This window comes from Chaetura pelagica, unplaced genomic scaffold (genome assembly GCF_000747805.2).
Source record: "Chaetura pelagica isolate M959 unplaced genomic scaffold, ChaPel_1.0 scaffold222, whole genome shotgun sequence".
Taxonomy (NCBI): Eukaryota; Metazoa; Chordata; class Aves; order Apodiformes; family Apodidae; genus Chaetura; species Chaetura pelagica.
The window spans coordinates 9,234,524-9,250,765 of record NW_009952711.1 but is presented as its reverse complement, the minus strand read 5'-3'; the positions used below and the strand labels follow the sequence as shown (position 1 = coordinate 9,250,765).

Here is a 16,242-nt window from a genome sequence, read left to right as displayed (position 1 = left end):
AGAAGGAAAGCACATGTGGGCCTGGCCTCCTGAGTGAAAACATGCAGGTTCCATCCCTGTGCTCTGCTGAGAAGCAGATTTTGTATAGCATTGGTATGTCAGCACTTTGCTCTCAGTTCCAGTGACATTTGGCAGGATTCAATATGCCTATGTTGTGATTGAGTTGCCTGAGACCTGGGCAGGAAGCCATTCACCTGCTCTCTGGTGTTACCCTTCAGATATCTAGATTCATTAGGCTCCCCCTTCTTAGCTGGAGAGTTCTCTGGACACTTAATGTTAGATGCCCACATATGCTCAGAAGTGATGTTTCTGGGAAGGCAGGCACTTCTTTTTAAAGCTGTGCTGTGTTTCTCATTTGTGTGAGTAGGCACCTGGACTCTGTTATTAGATACGGACAAGTCTAAACCACGGGCCTAACCTTCTGCTTCACAACCAATGCTTACATTTGGACATTGGAAGATGAGGTCTAGGCACTGCTCATCCTGAGGAGTTTATCCTATCCCACTTATATCTCAGGAGAGCCCCCTCACTGTCCCTCCCTTAGCTGCTCTGCAGCTGTATCTTGAGAAATATGAGGCCAGGAATACAATATGAAAGAAGAGATGGAGTGCAGAGGGGAGCAGGGGCCAAAACTAGGCCCCTAGTTTTTGGGTTTTTGGGCCCCTAGTATTAGGGGAAGGAGAATCCCAGGCCCTCCTGCCTAGCATGCATTATGCAGTTTACACTGGGTACCACCAACACCACCAGGAAACACTGATGAGAGATTGTCCAGTTTTCCAGCTGCAGAGTCTTAGAGGTGCCATCTGTTCCCAATTTGTTGCAGAAGTTATTTAGGTGGCTGTGTGAGATAGACAGGATTACCCTCTGGGCTTCAGCGCCTTTGATGAGGCAGCATCTGAAGTTAACACTTAAACAGAGTATTTTATTGCCTTTCTGTATTATAATGCCCATGAAATCATTAAAACTCTTAGTGTGCTCCTTGGTCCTGGCTCCTTGTTGTGTTTCTGTCCTGTGCTGACATTGGGTGACTTGCCTGCCTGAAAATCAGCAGCCCTCTTCCATTCCCCACTGCAGCACAGAGGGACCCCCCAGGGTTGTGGGATACCTGCACCAGCACTTCTATGGCTTGGTAGAGGTTCTTGAATGAGGGACACCACATTCAGGAATAATCCTTTTTCCATTTCTATCTCACAGATTGATGAACTCCCTGAAGGAGCCGTGAAGCCTCCAGCAAATAAATACCCCATCTTCTTTTTCGGGACTCATGAAACGTAAGTGGATGATTGTGATCTTTTCCTTTGAAAACGTCTTCTTCCACTGCTGCTAACATAAGCTCCACTGATTTTATTGGAACAAGTCCTGATTGAAGGCATTGGGAGCCTAGAGATGGGTCCTATGAGCCCAACTCATGGAATTGAAACCTGAAAGTAGAGCTATGAGTGGTCTAAGCATAAACAGTAACCAGTCCCTGGTTTGTGCTGTAAAGAAAAGTGTTGGCATAAATTCATTAAAGGTTCATCAGAACTCAGATACAGGGACAACAATTTTTTACTTGCATGTACATGATAGCAGAGATCAGGCTGTTGTATACAGACATGTTTGGGTTCATGTCCTGGATGAAAACTCACTTGATAGTTTGTAAAATGAAAGGAAGCAGCCCCTAGTGTCTCACACAGTCCTCCCAGAGCTTTAAAATATATGCATTCCTTTGATAGTGGTTCTGGAGATAATGTAGGATGGAGATCACAGAAGTGATAAAACAACTGAGCTGGCTGAGCTCATAGGGAAAAAAAGGAATCAGAACAGGAGTAAGTTAGGTCTCGTAGTAATTGCTACAAATGCTGAGTTTCAAATTATAAGGTATTTTTAGCTATGTCTGAGATAGTTTTTAAAAAAATCCAGTTTCCATGTTCCATGACATTTTTACATTTTAAAACTTTTTATTTCCCACTTGTAGGAGACACATTTTTCTATAATTCCTTAGAAAGGGAAAAAAAACCGAAGAAAAGTATTTCTGATGACATTTTAAATTTGGTTTTAGAGTTTTGAAGTGTTATTAGAAATTTATTGTTTATTTTTGAATTTTAACATTATTTCATAGCATAATAAGCCATGTAGCTCATGCATCACATTTTATTTAAAAAATATTTAAAGGCAGTGACTGTTTAATAAAGATCAAAATAGCCTCTCTTTAGTTAAAATATTTCTTTATATTCCTGTAATGAAACAACCTGATATTTTCATTTATTGTCATCTACTACTACTGTCACAAAGTAACCTAAAAATAGTAAAGATAAAATAAACTTATGTTCCTTTAAAGTCAGAAACAAAAATGTAGTTTTCTTTTAAATTAGAAACATTTATCTTGAGAAACGTTTTGGTGGGGTTTTTTTTTTGGGGGGGGGAACAAAACACAAAACCAAAACCAACCAGCCAACCAACCAACCAACCAAACAAAAAAGAACACAAAAAAACCCCAAACAACAACAAACAAAAAAACCCAACACTACCAACCAACCAACCAAAATCCCAAAACCTCTGACCACTTTTATTCTGAGATGAATGAATCCCAAACTGCTAATTTCTTTTGGTTGTGATTTTGTTAGCCCATGGTATGACAGTAACATCTGAAATAGGAAAATAGTTTTAGTTACTACCTTAATAATTTTAAAACTGTAACTACTAAAAGCCAACTGTAGATTGCAGCTCCTCAGTTTTGTATCAGAGCAGTGGAAACTCTGACACTCTCCCGGTGACACTGAATAGATTTGTAACAAAGAGGTAGGCAATTTTCCAGTGTTTGCTATATATAAAAGGCTGTAGAAACATTTCCATACATTACTGGTGAGCTGCTTTAAGGTAGCTCATGGTAAGTTTCCTTTGCTGTTTGAGTTAGAACAGTTCATAGGTGTTTCTGGCAACAAGGAGATACCTCCTAGTTCAACAAAAGCATAGATAAAATAATTTATTCAGATCCCTTACTCTATTGTAGCCTTTAATATTAACAAGACAGCTGTTAGTTTGGAAATCATTCTTTGGCTTTCAGGTAGAAATGCATTCTTGGCATTGTAATTGTATAATTGAGATATTTCTCAATGAGACAACTGAATGTGGATTCTGTTCTGTCTCCCGTGTAGTTAAAAGGTTTCTTTCCCCAGAGACTTGTCATCTGATGCCTTCAGCCACCAGTTGGCTCTGTACTGGCAAACTTCTTGGCCAGTGGGATGATTTAAGTGAATTAAACTTTGCACACTCATAAAGACTGGAAAGAATCAGGGCATGGATTGGGCATTAATATGAAATAATGGTTACAGCAAGGAAGAAATATGATCCTGTGATTAAGGTATTAGACTGAAGGGAGTTGGGCTTTCCTCTGTACTCTGCCATCAGTTTGTGTTTGACCTTGGGCAAACCTCTGTGCCTCAGAAGCCTGGCTGCAAAAATGGGCAACTTCCCAACCTTGAGGTGCTGTTAGGAGAATAAATGTGTTATAAGTGGTGGAGCTCCAGGATCCTGTGGTAATGGAGACCATAGAGCTAATGTTAATTGCAAAGATCATCAGTAAAGAAGGACAGTGATTGGTGTGAAGGACACTGTGACTTGCTTAGCTCTGGTCATTGGTGACACAGAATCTTCCATGTGGGAATGAAGTGGGGTTTTTTGCCTTCACTGTTTTTAATTTCACTTATGATTAGCAATCCCAGTACCATGATACAGAGCACAGTAAACACACTGGATACAGATATCCAATGAAGAGGAAATTGCACCTTCTTCAGTTTTATATAAGAAGTTAGAACTTTACTGTAAAAGCAAGACACATCACCTCTCTTCCCTTTTTAAAATTCTTTTTCCCTGCATTGTACTGCCTGTGCCTGAAAATAGTTGGCCCAGTGCATAGCTGACTTAATGCAGCAGCAAAGCACAAAATCCCTCCTTTGCTGTGCTGTCTAAAAAACAATTTGGCCACAAGCACACTGTGTGTCTCATTGTTTCCTTGTATTACTCATCTGCCTATATTCACCCATTGTTTCTTGTCTTATATGAAATTATAAGATTTTTGGGAATGAGAACATTGTTATTGTGTTTTCACAGAATCTAACACATGGGGGGCTTATTCCAAGAAAAAAGCTCCCAGGCTTACTGGCACTATAGTTAATAATAAATGTCACTGCTTTTCTCCAGAAGTACAAGGGATAAGTTTTGGCTTATGGGTTCTAGGCACTCCTTACATACTTTAACTTTTCATATGGTATTTTTAGGCCTTTCTGGGTTTGTAACACATAGGGTTGGAAGTTTGCTCCCTTGCTATCACAGACAATCACATCACATAACCTCTTTCATAAACCGTTCAAGTGCCAGTTCCCAGCAGGAGGTAATATAATAAGTGAGACTCATTTTTGTTTTTTCTAGAGAGACTCAGTATGATTTTGCAACATCAAACATCAGGATGGTGAGCCAATCCATTAAATCAGACTCACAGCAGTAATTCAAAGCCAGTGTGTTAAATAGATACATAGGTAGGTAGACAGACAAACAAATAAAACTGAAAAAGAAATTAAAGAATGAGCAGAAGAATAGGGAAAACATTTGACTGTTAATGTGGAAGTTTTTTTGAAATGTTACCTTTGTTAAAATGCAGTGCATTCCTGGGGCCCAAAGACCTTTTCCCATATAAAGAATATAAAGATAAGTTTGGGAAGTCAAACAAGCGAAAAGGATTTAATGAAGGCCTGTGGGAAATAGAAAACAACCCTGGAGTAAAGTTTACTGGATATCAGGTAAATTACTTTCATTTCTGTTTCTCCTTATTGTTCTTGTTTGAAGACTTGTCAGTTGTAAACATTGTGTGAGTGATGGGGATGGTCCTGGTTTTGGTGGAGATAGAAACTTTCACAGTTTTTGTAACTGTGTCATGTAAGACAACTGTGCTCTTGCACTGTGACAAACTCAGCTTTAATCATACTGCAGAGCCCTTTGCTTTCTGTGATATTCTGGGGTGGTGAAGTGGAAAATTCTGCAACAGATCCAGTTGAATTAAAAAGGGAAGGTTTTATTTACTGCAGTATAAACATGACTAATGTCTGTTTCTGTTGTTTGCTTTTATCTCAAGTTCAGTGTATTTTACATAGACCTTAAGGTCACTACACTTTTGGTTTTTACATTGGTAGTGTTCAACACATAGGACACCACTACCGAAGTTGTAAGGGCTGAGAAAGTGGAGGCTTAAGCTGCTGTTCCAAGATAGTAGCTGCTGTACAACAGCTCTCCCTGTTGGATGTCCAGAGAGAAAAATCAGTGAATCCAGAGGGGGATAACAGTAGTTGGTGGGCTGTATAAAAACAAAGAACTTTTCTTATAAAAAAAATGTGGTCCTTTGAAGGCAGAAATCACCTCCAAAAGGCAAACACACCTATTACATTATTAGCACAAAACCTTACAAACCAGAGATATGGACCACCTGCAGACAAGCTGCTGCCCCTCTCAGTTCCTGTTTCATATTTTCAGCCCTACAGATGTTTTGCATACACTTGGGGATTAAAAAAAAATCTAGTGAATAGTCTGTGGGAGATGAACTGTCAAAGAGCTCTCAGCCTTCTGGTCAGTGTTTGGTTTTTCCTAACACAAAGATCATGCCCTTTTAGGGGGTGGGGTGTAACAGCCATCCTCTCTCCCTTCTTCCCTTTTGCAGCCAAATTCTGAAAGTTTCCATGGTTTTTCCCAAAGTAGAACATGCCAGGCCTCTCCACTGAGCAACACTTGATTCTCCAGCAAACATATATTTGTTCTCAGATCTTCTGTTTCTGTGTAAACCCTTCAGAACAGGCTATCCCAAAATCTGCATCTGATAACTGCTTCCAAGTGGTGACTGGGAAAAATTGCCTTTGCAGCCCTTTTTCTTGGTAATTGCAATAACCTGAGCTCCTCCTGATAATAACAATCAAATTGTAAGCTGCCTTACAGCTTACCAGCATTTCTGTCTTCAACACAGAACAAAAATTAAGTAATAGATTTTAGTGATATTTTTGTTGTTGATTTTGTTATTGTTATTCTTACTTTAAAGGCAATCCAGCAGCAGAGCTCGTCAGAAACTGAAGGAGAAGGAGGAAATACAGCAGATGCCAGCAGTGAGGAGGAAGGCGATCGGGTAGAAGAAGATGGAAAAGGAAAAAGAAAGAATGAAAAAGCAGGCTCAAAACGGAAAAAATCCTACACTTCAAAGGTTAGCTTCTTATTCCCTATGTGCATTTATAATTAGAATACTGCCCACCTCATGGCAATCTGTTCTTCCTTCTTCAGCACTTTTATTCCAGTACCATAACAATGATGTTCAAGCAGGCAAAGGGAAGTGCTCTTGCTTTTGTAGTCAGACTTGGTGAGACAGTAGCTGAAATACTCTGCTCAGTTGGATGGATTGATAGGTTTGATAATCTTAAATAGATATTTCCCCATGAAGAGAAAGGAAAAAAAAAAAAAAAAAAGCTTAGGAGTTGCCTGCTGGGAGACATGAGTTCAGGTCTGGTTCCTGTTTGGGAGAAGTCAGGCTTCCCTCTCCTGTCCCCAGAGTGTGTGCCTCAGGTGCTGTGGTCAGTGTGCTCAGCTGCTCCTTGTGTAACCCAGTGTAAAATGTACAGGAGACAGACTGGGAGGAAGGAAGAACTAATGAATTGAGCAGGGCACTCCATTTCAAGATAAAAGACCTGAATTGTAGTATCTACTTGACCTGTTAATATCTGACAGTGTAAATGAGGAAGCTAAGGGCAGTGTGTCTAATACTGCCTCATAATGGCTGGTGGATGTAATCACCTGGGTGAAAGGGAGCAACCTGGGGCTCAGATATGCTTCTCACTTGTCACCTGGGTGAAAGGGAGCAACACTGCAGTCACTTTCTCCAGTTCTGTCTGTGCCTCCAGGTCTGTGCTTTGCTTAAATTGTGCATGAACTGTGGCAGAGTCAAGTTCATTCACATTCATGTTGTTCTCAGAAAGAAGCAAGCACACAATCTGATCCGGGCTTAGCTTGGGAGACAGCAGTTTTTGTGGTTTATCCACTGAACAAAATGTTATAAGTAATTTTACCCCCTTTGTGTGTCTTACATTAGAAATTCAGGTCTGGTCTACCGTCATCTTTCCAGAAGACTCTGGGCAAACAGAGGATTAGGAAAATGGTGGCTTAATGCCACAATTTATCCTTTTGTACTGTAGAATTGCATAACATAAAGGGAGCAGAGACGATGTATTGGTTCCACATGGCTTTAATGTTAATATATTGAAGCTGACAGCACTAAAAAAAGTATGGAAAGCAGCTCTGCTAATGTTATTCTCATTTTACATCTCTGTGTTTAATCAAAACTTTTGTCAAGCTGGCACCATCTGTTTCATTAACTAGCAAAACCTACAGGTGACCCAACACTAATACCCATCTCCTGTTACTGTGTCTGTCTTACAGTCAATTGTGCTGCCAAACTGTGCTGAACACAGAATTTCTCCTTTTGCTTCACTGATGGCAGTAACTCCAACTACTTCACCCAAAAAGTGCTTTTCACCCCACATATCCCTCCCCAGTATTAAAAGGAACTACATGACCAGACAGCATTCCACACACATTGCAAAAGTGTTTTTCTTGACTGAAGCTCAGTTTTTACTTTTTTAACTTCATTTCTAATCATTTTAGAAATCCTCCAAGCAGTCACGGAAATCTCCTGGAGATGAAGATGATAAGGACTGCAAAGAGGAAGAAAATAAGAGCAGCTCTGATGCTGGGGACGCAGGCAATGACACAAGAAACACTTCTTCAGATTTGCAGAAAACCAGTGAAGGGGTAATCTTCTGTTAATATAATTTACTTCCCATGCAGTTTGCTACTGGGGGGCTTTGGATCTAGAGGTGAAGGGCATTGCAGTGATCTATGCATGTCACGTGTGGTCGTGTTGTGTTTCAGTGCTCAAAAGTTCTCTAGATCAGAAACATGGGACTTGTCCCTGCAGTGGTACAAATTTTGCTCTAGAGAAACAGCTGAATGAGAAAAGATACTATAAGCAGTATTTTTGTTCCAACACTTGCATGCATGTCAGCTGAGAGGAACTACTGAAAACCATGGGCTGGAATGATGCAAAACTGATGTGAGAGCAGAATCAGACTGTTGACGTAATGCGTTCTGGCTCACTAAACAGTGGGAGCCTGCTTATCCTTTCACAGTAGTTTAAAATCTGTGCAGTCCCACTGACTTCTTTGTAGTTCATGAGGGTTCATGTGCACTTTACAGGCTCAGCATACTGCAGATTTTAGGGCAGATTTTTGCTTGGGATATGACCTTCCAAGGACGGGATACACAGTCTGCTCCAGACCAGGTTCATATGATCTCCTTGTATGTTTGTCAGTTGTGTGTTCACATCAGTATTGTTTTGTTGTGACCACAACAGAAAGGAAGGCTGCTGAGCAGGGGAATTGGTAGGGGAACTGGTTAATCATCAGCCACCTGTAGCAACCACTACTATTTCTGAGCCTCCGGAGCAGCAGAAGCCTCTCTGCTCCAGCACTTACAGCTCCAACTCAGAACCAGTTCTTCTGCAGTTGGTCCCTGTGCCAGGGCTCTGCCACGTGGCCAGCAGCCAGGCTGGGCTGCTGCAGGAGCTGCTGAGTGACACGAAGCCCCAGGTGTGAGAGGAGCCCAGCCAGCACAGGCGCCCATCTGACACTGCTGCCGAGGTGCCTCAGCACCCTGCTGTGTGCTCAGCCTCAACCCTTCCTCACAAAACACAACCTCTGGGGAGCTGCTGTTGTCTCCCACTTCTCACAGAGCTTCCTTTTCTCTTGTCTCTCTGGGGTACAGTGTATGTTTTGTGGCTCTTCACCTTATAAAGACTTTGTTACGTGGTTCGTGGGGTCAGGAACAAGCATCTAGCTTTAGCCAGAGACTGGCTCAAGAACTCAACTTCTCCCCCAAACACCTGCATAATTTGAGAGTCTGGGCTGATGAGTGTGGCAAGTGCATAGTGCCTGTGTTGCCCACGTTCTGGCTAGTGAACCTTGTGACACTTACATATCTTCAGAGAGTTATCTGTGTAAGAAAACTGGCCATAAAGTCCATCTGAGGTTGCAAGAGGTTTAGGAAGGCAGTGACAGGGGATGTGTCTGTGAACTTCAGGCTTCCTCTCCATGTAAGGACCAAATGCTTACTGAGTTAGGTCAGTTGCTGATTAAGTGGCTAAAAAGTCACATAGGATGTTTGTTGTCTTTGTAGCTGGTGACATTCATATGGCTCTTCCTTCTGTATGTGACGTGCTTGTAACTGCTGGAAGGTGGAGTCCAGCATGCCAGAAACATTGTGTGAAACACTGCAGCTTTTTGAGGATTGCAGGTTCTTCAGCCCCTGTGCTGAAATGCCATCCTCAGTCTCTGTGTCCTCCCTGCCAGCACCGACTCCACAGAAATACGCAGTCAATGTTGTCACAGCCAGGAGAGGGGTTGGCTCTGCTCTCACTTCTGCTACCCCAGCACTTGGGCATGAGCTCATGCTTCAATGACCAGGTCTAGGATACTTTTTACATTATAGGAAGGGTGGAGTTTTAGTAGCATGTACTTAAGAGATGGAGAGACAGTTTTACAGGCAGGTTAAGATGGAAGCAGTGATAAATTTGGAGAAATTCACGTCTTGATGCAGATATTTAATCTTGGGCATTTCTGCCGCAGCATCAGCATCTCACATGTTAATCCCATTTCTCGTTTTTGTCATGAGTGCAATTCTCCTGTAGGGCCAGGAGGGGACACTCTGTCTCCGAGCATCCTCACAGCCAGACCCGTGCCTTTTTAGAAGGGGCACCTTCCGCAGACAAACGGCACTTGGGGAAAGAATAACCAGATGGATGGTTTTTCGGCTGGTGTGAATCAGGCAGCCAGGCAGGACGTTTCTCGCCTGAGCTCTGGGGTACCGGGCCCTTCTGCTGGAGGGCCTTGAGCTCCTCCAGCCCGTGCTCTGGGACTTCTATAGGAAGGAAGGTGGAAAAAGACCAGTGTGTGCCTGCAGAGCTGGGATATGATCCTCTTGCTCACATGCATGAGTCCAGAAGTATGTCCAGGCCTGCTAAAAGACACCGTCATAGAGGAGGTTGTGGTGTCTTTAAAATCAGCTTGTCAGCATCGGACCAACAAACACACAGACTGGAGATGATGGGCTTCGTGCTCCTGCCGGGTGTGCAGCAGAGCAGCTGGGCCATCAGCTGGCTGAGCTCAGGGCCTGGAGCTGGCCAGGAGGTGGCGGCAGGAGACCACCACATAGGGATGTTTCATCCCCCTGGTTTTGCCACCATGACCAGCGGCTTGGAAGCTGCCTCGGGGGGAGGCTGGGAAGGGCCCTGGAAGGCAGGTGGGCAGAAGGGCTGATCTCCCCGACCTGTAGTGCTGCCCACAGGTCCTGCAGAGCCTTTGGATCCTGTCCTCTGCAGGTCTCTGGCCATGCAAGAGCTGCCTAAAGGACACAAGTAGTAGGTTTTTTTCTTAAAAATACCAATGAGGTAGTGATTATGTTTTATAATGCCTGGACTGCAGGCTAGAGACACATCTCCCCTTTTCTGACCAGAGGGAACCTTACCCCAACATTATTGGGATCTTCTTGAAGAGTTAACAGCTGAGGTCATATGATTGCAGGACTATCTTCATCTATATTTTTAAATAAAATTTCTAACCTCCAGGTGGTAGAGGAAAGCTTTAGGATGTAAGTGATGGCTTCCTAAAGATTCAAAACCCAGACAAAATAAAAGTAATTCTGAAGCTATGATGTTTTTTTCAGCCAATTTCATACTGTTCAAGGGCTCAACTTGTGATTATTTTTTTTTAACCCCTGGGTTGATAAAGCTGCTTTCTTTTCTATCACTTAGTTTCTCAACTATTCTTGAGAATTACAGGCACTCTCAACAAAAGAGACATTAGCTTCACAGAATTAGCCATGCTTTATAATTGTGTCCTGCCACTACCTGTTTCTAAAGCTCTTTTCCCTCACTGCTGTTCTTTTTCTGATTCCTTCTCCAGAAAAATGCAAACCTGAACCTCAGTGTTTTATTATCTTAACACTAATTAACTAATAATGTATTTGCTAAGACAGCCCATCCCAGAGTTTGCTCAAGTCAAGAATCACTGACCCACCCCCATGACAGTCATCTGCTGGTAATTACTAAACTTTCTCAAAATACCACATAAAGAGGAATATTCCAGTGGAAAGGTATTCATGGCTTTGTGCTGTTTACTTTGTATGGTACAAAATTAGCTCACAAATCAGTGAATTCATGGCAGCAGATTTACATTCCACATTTAAATCTCTCTAACTTATGTGTTTGGTTCTTGGCTGGCATAACTTTATATCTTTATAACTGAACACCTGAGTTGCTTTTTACTTTTACTTTCTGGATACCCACATAATGTTTAAAAGCTGGTTGCAGGTCCTGCCCTGTTACAGAGTATTTGAATGTCAATGTCAGCCATCAGGGTTTGTGGCAAGTTTTTCTTTTGGTATTCATTATTTTAGTTACAGTCTGGACATTGTGTTGGTTAATGAGGCATTTTCTTTGTGTACAGATGTTGGTGGTTGCCTTTCAGGAGGCAAATAATTTTACTTTGAAAAACAGTCTTTGAAAAAATAATAGATTTCTTGGAAATTAATCTATTATTCTTTTCCTTCTGGTACAGCCTGAATATAAAGTGGGGTCAAGGACTGTGATCTTTTTACTCACACTGACAATCAGTTACTAACATGGGAGTCAGTGGATCTATTTGTGGAGGCAACTGCTTGCCAGCATGAATAAGGGGATCAAAATCTGGTCCAAAATTACTGCCATCTGATACTATTGCAATTGGGAGAACATATTTTAAACGGCCTGTGTCCAGGATGTATTTTTTGTTGTGATGTTCTTGTGAGGTAGCAACAATTCCAGTTACTGCAATGAAAGACAAGTGTTAGGGCCCAAAGAAACACAGGTTCTTGTGTCCTTCTGATGTGGTTTTGAGATGTTTGGTTCCTTCACTCTTCCTTCCTTCTCAAGAATAACACTGGTTAGGGTGCATAAGAGGTTTGAGGGGTTTACCAAGATTAAAAGCACAACATTTAGGGCATTTTTCCAGAAAATGAAAACAGAACATGTATTTTTTGTCTGAATTTTTTTCAGCAATTTAAGATATGTGAAAATCTACCCTTTCACAAAAGGTAACATTTGCAAAAATGTGTTTAACTATTGCACAGTAAAAATTTCTGTGTAAAAATCCAATAGTGACATCATAATGCTTAGTGTGAAGAGGTGGGTTTGCTGCTGGCATCATATAGCTCAGGATAACAGCACTGCTAAGGTAACAGGAGAAAACTCAGGAGGAACCTTTATGTCTGAATGCAAGTTGAGATTAAAGCAGCCAGTAGAGATTAAATATATTCTTTGCATCTCTGTGTACATTGAATCCTGTAGCCATTTTGACCTGAAAACAACATGGAATAACAATGATCATATGCAGCAAGTAAATAATTATGCTTCTGCCCATCCAGCAAGAGCCTTTACAGCACAGAATGGCTGAATTGGTGCCAGACACTGTTGAGGAAGGAATTTCAGTGCCAGAAAAAACAAAGCAATTTGTGGGTTTAGTTTTATTCCCTGCTCTCTGTGCTCTCTGTCTTTTTAATTTCACTGATGACTGAATTTTTTCACTCAGACCAGTCAGGTTCTGTGCCATCCCCTCGCTGTGCAGGAGCACTGGTCAGGGCACAGCTTGTACCAGATCTTGGAGTGTAGCTGACAGACGTGTCAAACAAAGATGATGCGTGTTGACCTGTTTCTGGAGAGACATGAAACCATGGAGACCACTGGAACCATGCAGCTCTGCCGTGTCCTTGCTCAGCAGCTGCCCAGGGAGCCCAGCAGCACCTGCTGCCCGGGCAGGGGAAGGAGCCGCGGCCCCTGCGCAGCCCCAGGGCTGCGTGCAGACAGGGAGAGGAAACCTGCTGACTTCTGGGGCTCCTAGGAGGCCAAATGTGTGCCATGCTGGAAGATGGTACTAGAAACTCACTCTTCTAGAGGATGATCTGTACACCTGACTCTTTATTGTCCCTCCTGGGGCACACTGTGGCCCAACAGACCGATCTGTGAGACAGTGAGGAGAGGAAATATCAATGTTCCCAGTGCCCCACATGAGAACACTGTCTGCCCCACCTTCTGGCCTTGGCCCAGCGGGGAACTGTTGTCAGTAATCAGAAAGGTTTCATGGTCCAAAAGGACAGCTTTCCTTCCTGGATCTGTGCAGGGTGGCAGTTGTCATTAAGAACTTCAGCAGAAGTCATGGCTTGATTGACTAATGATCTGTAGTTGTTTTAATGGATGTCTGCACTTCCCTCTGAAAAGAAGCAGCAGCAAACCTCTCCAAGGCACATCCCAGACTGTGTGGGGGGCACTAGTATGTTCTTAGCCTCCTGGATGGAGAAGCAGAGTCCACTCTAGCCATGGCATCACACACAGCAGGTATGATGGACCAGAGTGGGAGAGAGCAAACTGCTGTTGCGGGGATGTTAACGTCTGCTTTTCATATCCTCCTCTGGATCCAGTGTAAAATGAAAATTCCATCATCCCCAGTGGATTTAACCTGTACCCAGACACTTATTCCTTGATGTTGATTTTTTTCTTGGATGATCCCACCAAATACAGTACTAATTCCTTTGTACTGCTTGTATGTTGTGTTCCAGGGTGTGGGTGGACAAGCATTCATGCTCTGAATTCTTTACAAAGGACAAGGGACATCTTGCTCAGGGTCAGGTAGTCATGTAGGATGCCATGTCTTCCTGTTGTTGGACAAAAGTGGTGTGGCCCTCTGCCCTTAAGTGAATTTTGCCATCTCTGTTTAATATGAAGAAAGCAAGACTTGGAGACACTTGTCATGATTACATGAGGACAGTCTGATCCTGTTCCCACTAATGTCAGTGGAGGCAAGAGCTGACCTTGACTCAGTCACAGAGTGAGAGCTTCTTCCTTTTCCATCATCACCTGACAGTGAACTTCAAACCAAAGTCTTCCTTTTCAGAAACAACCTTCAGATATGTTAGCTCTGAAAATGTTTCTCTTTCTTCATCCTTGCTAAGTGTTCATTTGTTTGAAGAGAAGGGTGTTCCCATCACAGGGTGTTCAGGAATACTGCAGTGCCTGAGCTTTGCCACAAAGCACAACAGGGATTTAGTGTAATGGGAAGATGCAGGTTTGGTTGTGCACAAAATATTCATTATTAAGTGATGGGGGAAAACAAAACCCAACCCATATACATGATTCAAGCTGCTTCTTCGAGCAAAGCCCTAAATGTTTACTTTTAAACTGTGTTTTTTAATATTTTGTACTGGAATGTTTAGTTGATGTAACATAAGCAGTTTTCTCTAAAAAAAAAGTTCTGTTTGAATGGGCAAGGTGGTTACTTGTTCCTGTGACTCTGAAGCAGGGGAATATGGCATTAATGGTGTTGTTTGTTGCAGCATCCTTTTGCTTACATTAAATGTGATTTCTTTTCTTTCTCTCTTTCAGACTTAACCAACATAATGACTGCTGAATATTAAGGGAAAACATGAGAAGGTTACATGTTTGGTTGTCTAATATTCTTGGATTTGATATGAGTCACCACATCTGCTCATTAGTATCATCAACAGCATCCCAGTTTGTATGCACATTATTCACATTCCTATCTGTTGTGTTTGCAGCAATGACATTGTACCCTTTTTTCTAAGGGTTACTTTTTGATTTTCATATTATTTGGTTGCATGAAGTTGCCCTTTACCAGTGGCTGAGGTTTATGAAGATATCACATACTTGAACATGTATGAGATTCCTTTTCTAGACAGAAAAGGTGTAACTCCAGATTATATCATGCTAAATCAGCATTTTTTTAAAAAACAAGTAAATCTTAGAAATGAGTCCCCTCCATACAAGACTACAACAATATCTTCCACCTCCAAACATAACTTTAAATTTCCCTCTATCCATACTTTGTTGATTTTGATCAGTTTACGACATAAAAGAAAAATTCTTCTTCAGTTGAGATCACCACCAAGTTCAATAATGTAATAAAATACCTTTCCTTATTAGAAGTACCTAGCTAGTTATACTCTTAATACTTCTCAAAATCATGATGTAATGTACACTATCTGACTTAGTTCCTATATGTGGAGTTAGTGAAAGTCTTTTTGTGTTTCTTTAGATTAATACAAGGATTTTTTCCAATGCCAACACAATTTGAAACCATTCATTTGGATGCTTTCCATTTTTAAGCTTACTGTGATATAGAACCCTATGGGAAACCAAAAGAAAACATCCATTTTAAATAATGAAAGAAAGGCTTAAAAAAGGATGCTGTCATTCTGGCTTTTTTTTTCCTTTTGGAAATAGAACTAGACTAGTAAGTAAGCATTCCAAATCCATTATTCTGTGTACATTATTGTTGCTATTGTGATAATAGAGATTTTTATTTATTTTTATGCCAGCTTTTATTGTGAAAACATATTTAGTCTGGTTTTATCAATCCTTGTTATGCTTGTCCTTGGAACATCTTTTGCGTATTCAAGGTTTGTAGTTGACGAGTTTACTGTAAAAAACTAAGAAAAAAAAACACAACAAAAAAACAAAAAAGGAAACAAAAAGGAAACAAAAAAATGTATTGTTTTTACAGAATAAATTTATTGGAATGTGTATTGGGAGTAAGGTTTGAGGTTGTAAGCAGCTAAGTTAGCGTCATATTTGGCTTCATACGTGTAATAATGTGAGGTATTAATGTAAGTCAAGTATTAAAGCAAAACATTCTGTTAACATGAGTTGACCATAATAGATACAAGTGCAGGTGAGATCTTTATTTTTTCTGTACTTTGCCTTTTCTGGATAACAGGAGGTTATTAAATTCACCTTGAATGTACTCAAAGTTTCTTTAAAAACATCAGCAGTAACATCGGAGGCTCAAATACCTGTTTGTGAGACAGTGGGTCTTGCTCCAGCCCAACAGCTCTGGGCTTGTTTTCCTGGGAGGACACAGGGATGGAGCTATCCCAAGACCTAGTGTACCTGGAGGAATCCCATGCCAGGGAGCCTGGGAGCTGGAGGAAATTATGGCTAAGTTCCTTTTTGCCAAGAAGCACTGACGGAGATGCATTGTGGCTGTTTTGGACCTGCCCCTTTGGCTGGAGGTATGAAATCAGTTCTCTCTTCTGAGCACTGCTGGGAATGACACCCCAGTGTTCAGCAGGGAG

At 41.6% G+C, this 16,242-nt stretch overlaps 1 protein-coding gene across 1 annotated transcript in view; it reads left to right on the top strand.

Annotated features, from left to right (window-relative positions):
- LOC104386031 (hepatoma-derived growth factor-related protein 3) overlaps nucleotides 1–15,652 on the top strand; it is a 19,268-nt gene extending 3,616 nt beyond the window's left edge. The window contains exons 2-6 of the mRNA XM_009994564.1: nucleotides 1,195–1,271; nucleotides 4,640–4,778; nucleotides 6,062–6,220; nucleotides 7,672–7,818; nucleotides 14,534–15,652. Of these exons, the coding sequence (XP_009992866.1) occupies nucleotides 1,195–1,271; nucleotides 4,640–4,778; nucleotides 6,062–6,220; nucleotides 7,672–7,818; nucleotides 14,534–14,539 (528 nt within the window). The 3' untranslated portion in view covers nucleotides 14,540–15,652. The remainder of the gene's footprint in view (nucleotides 1–1,194; nucleotides 1,272–4,639; nucleotides 4,779–6,061; nucleotides 6,221–7,671; nucleotides 7,819–14,533) is intronic.
- Nucleotides 15,653–16,242: the final 590 nt, after the last annotated feature.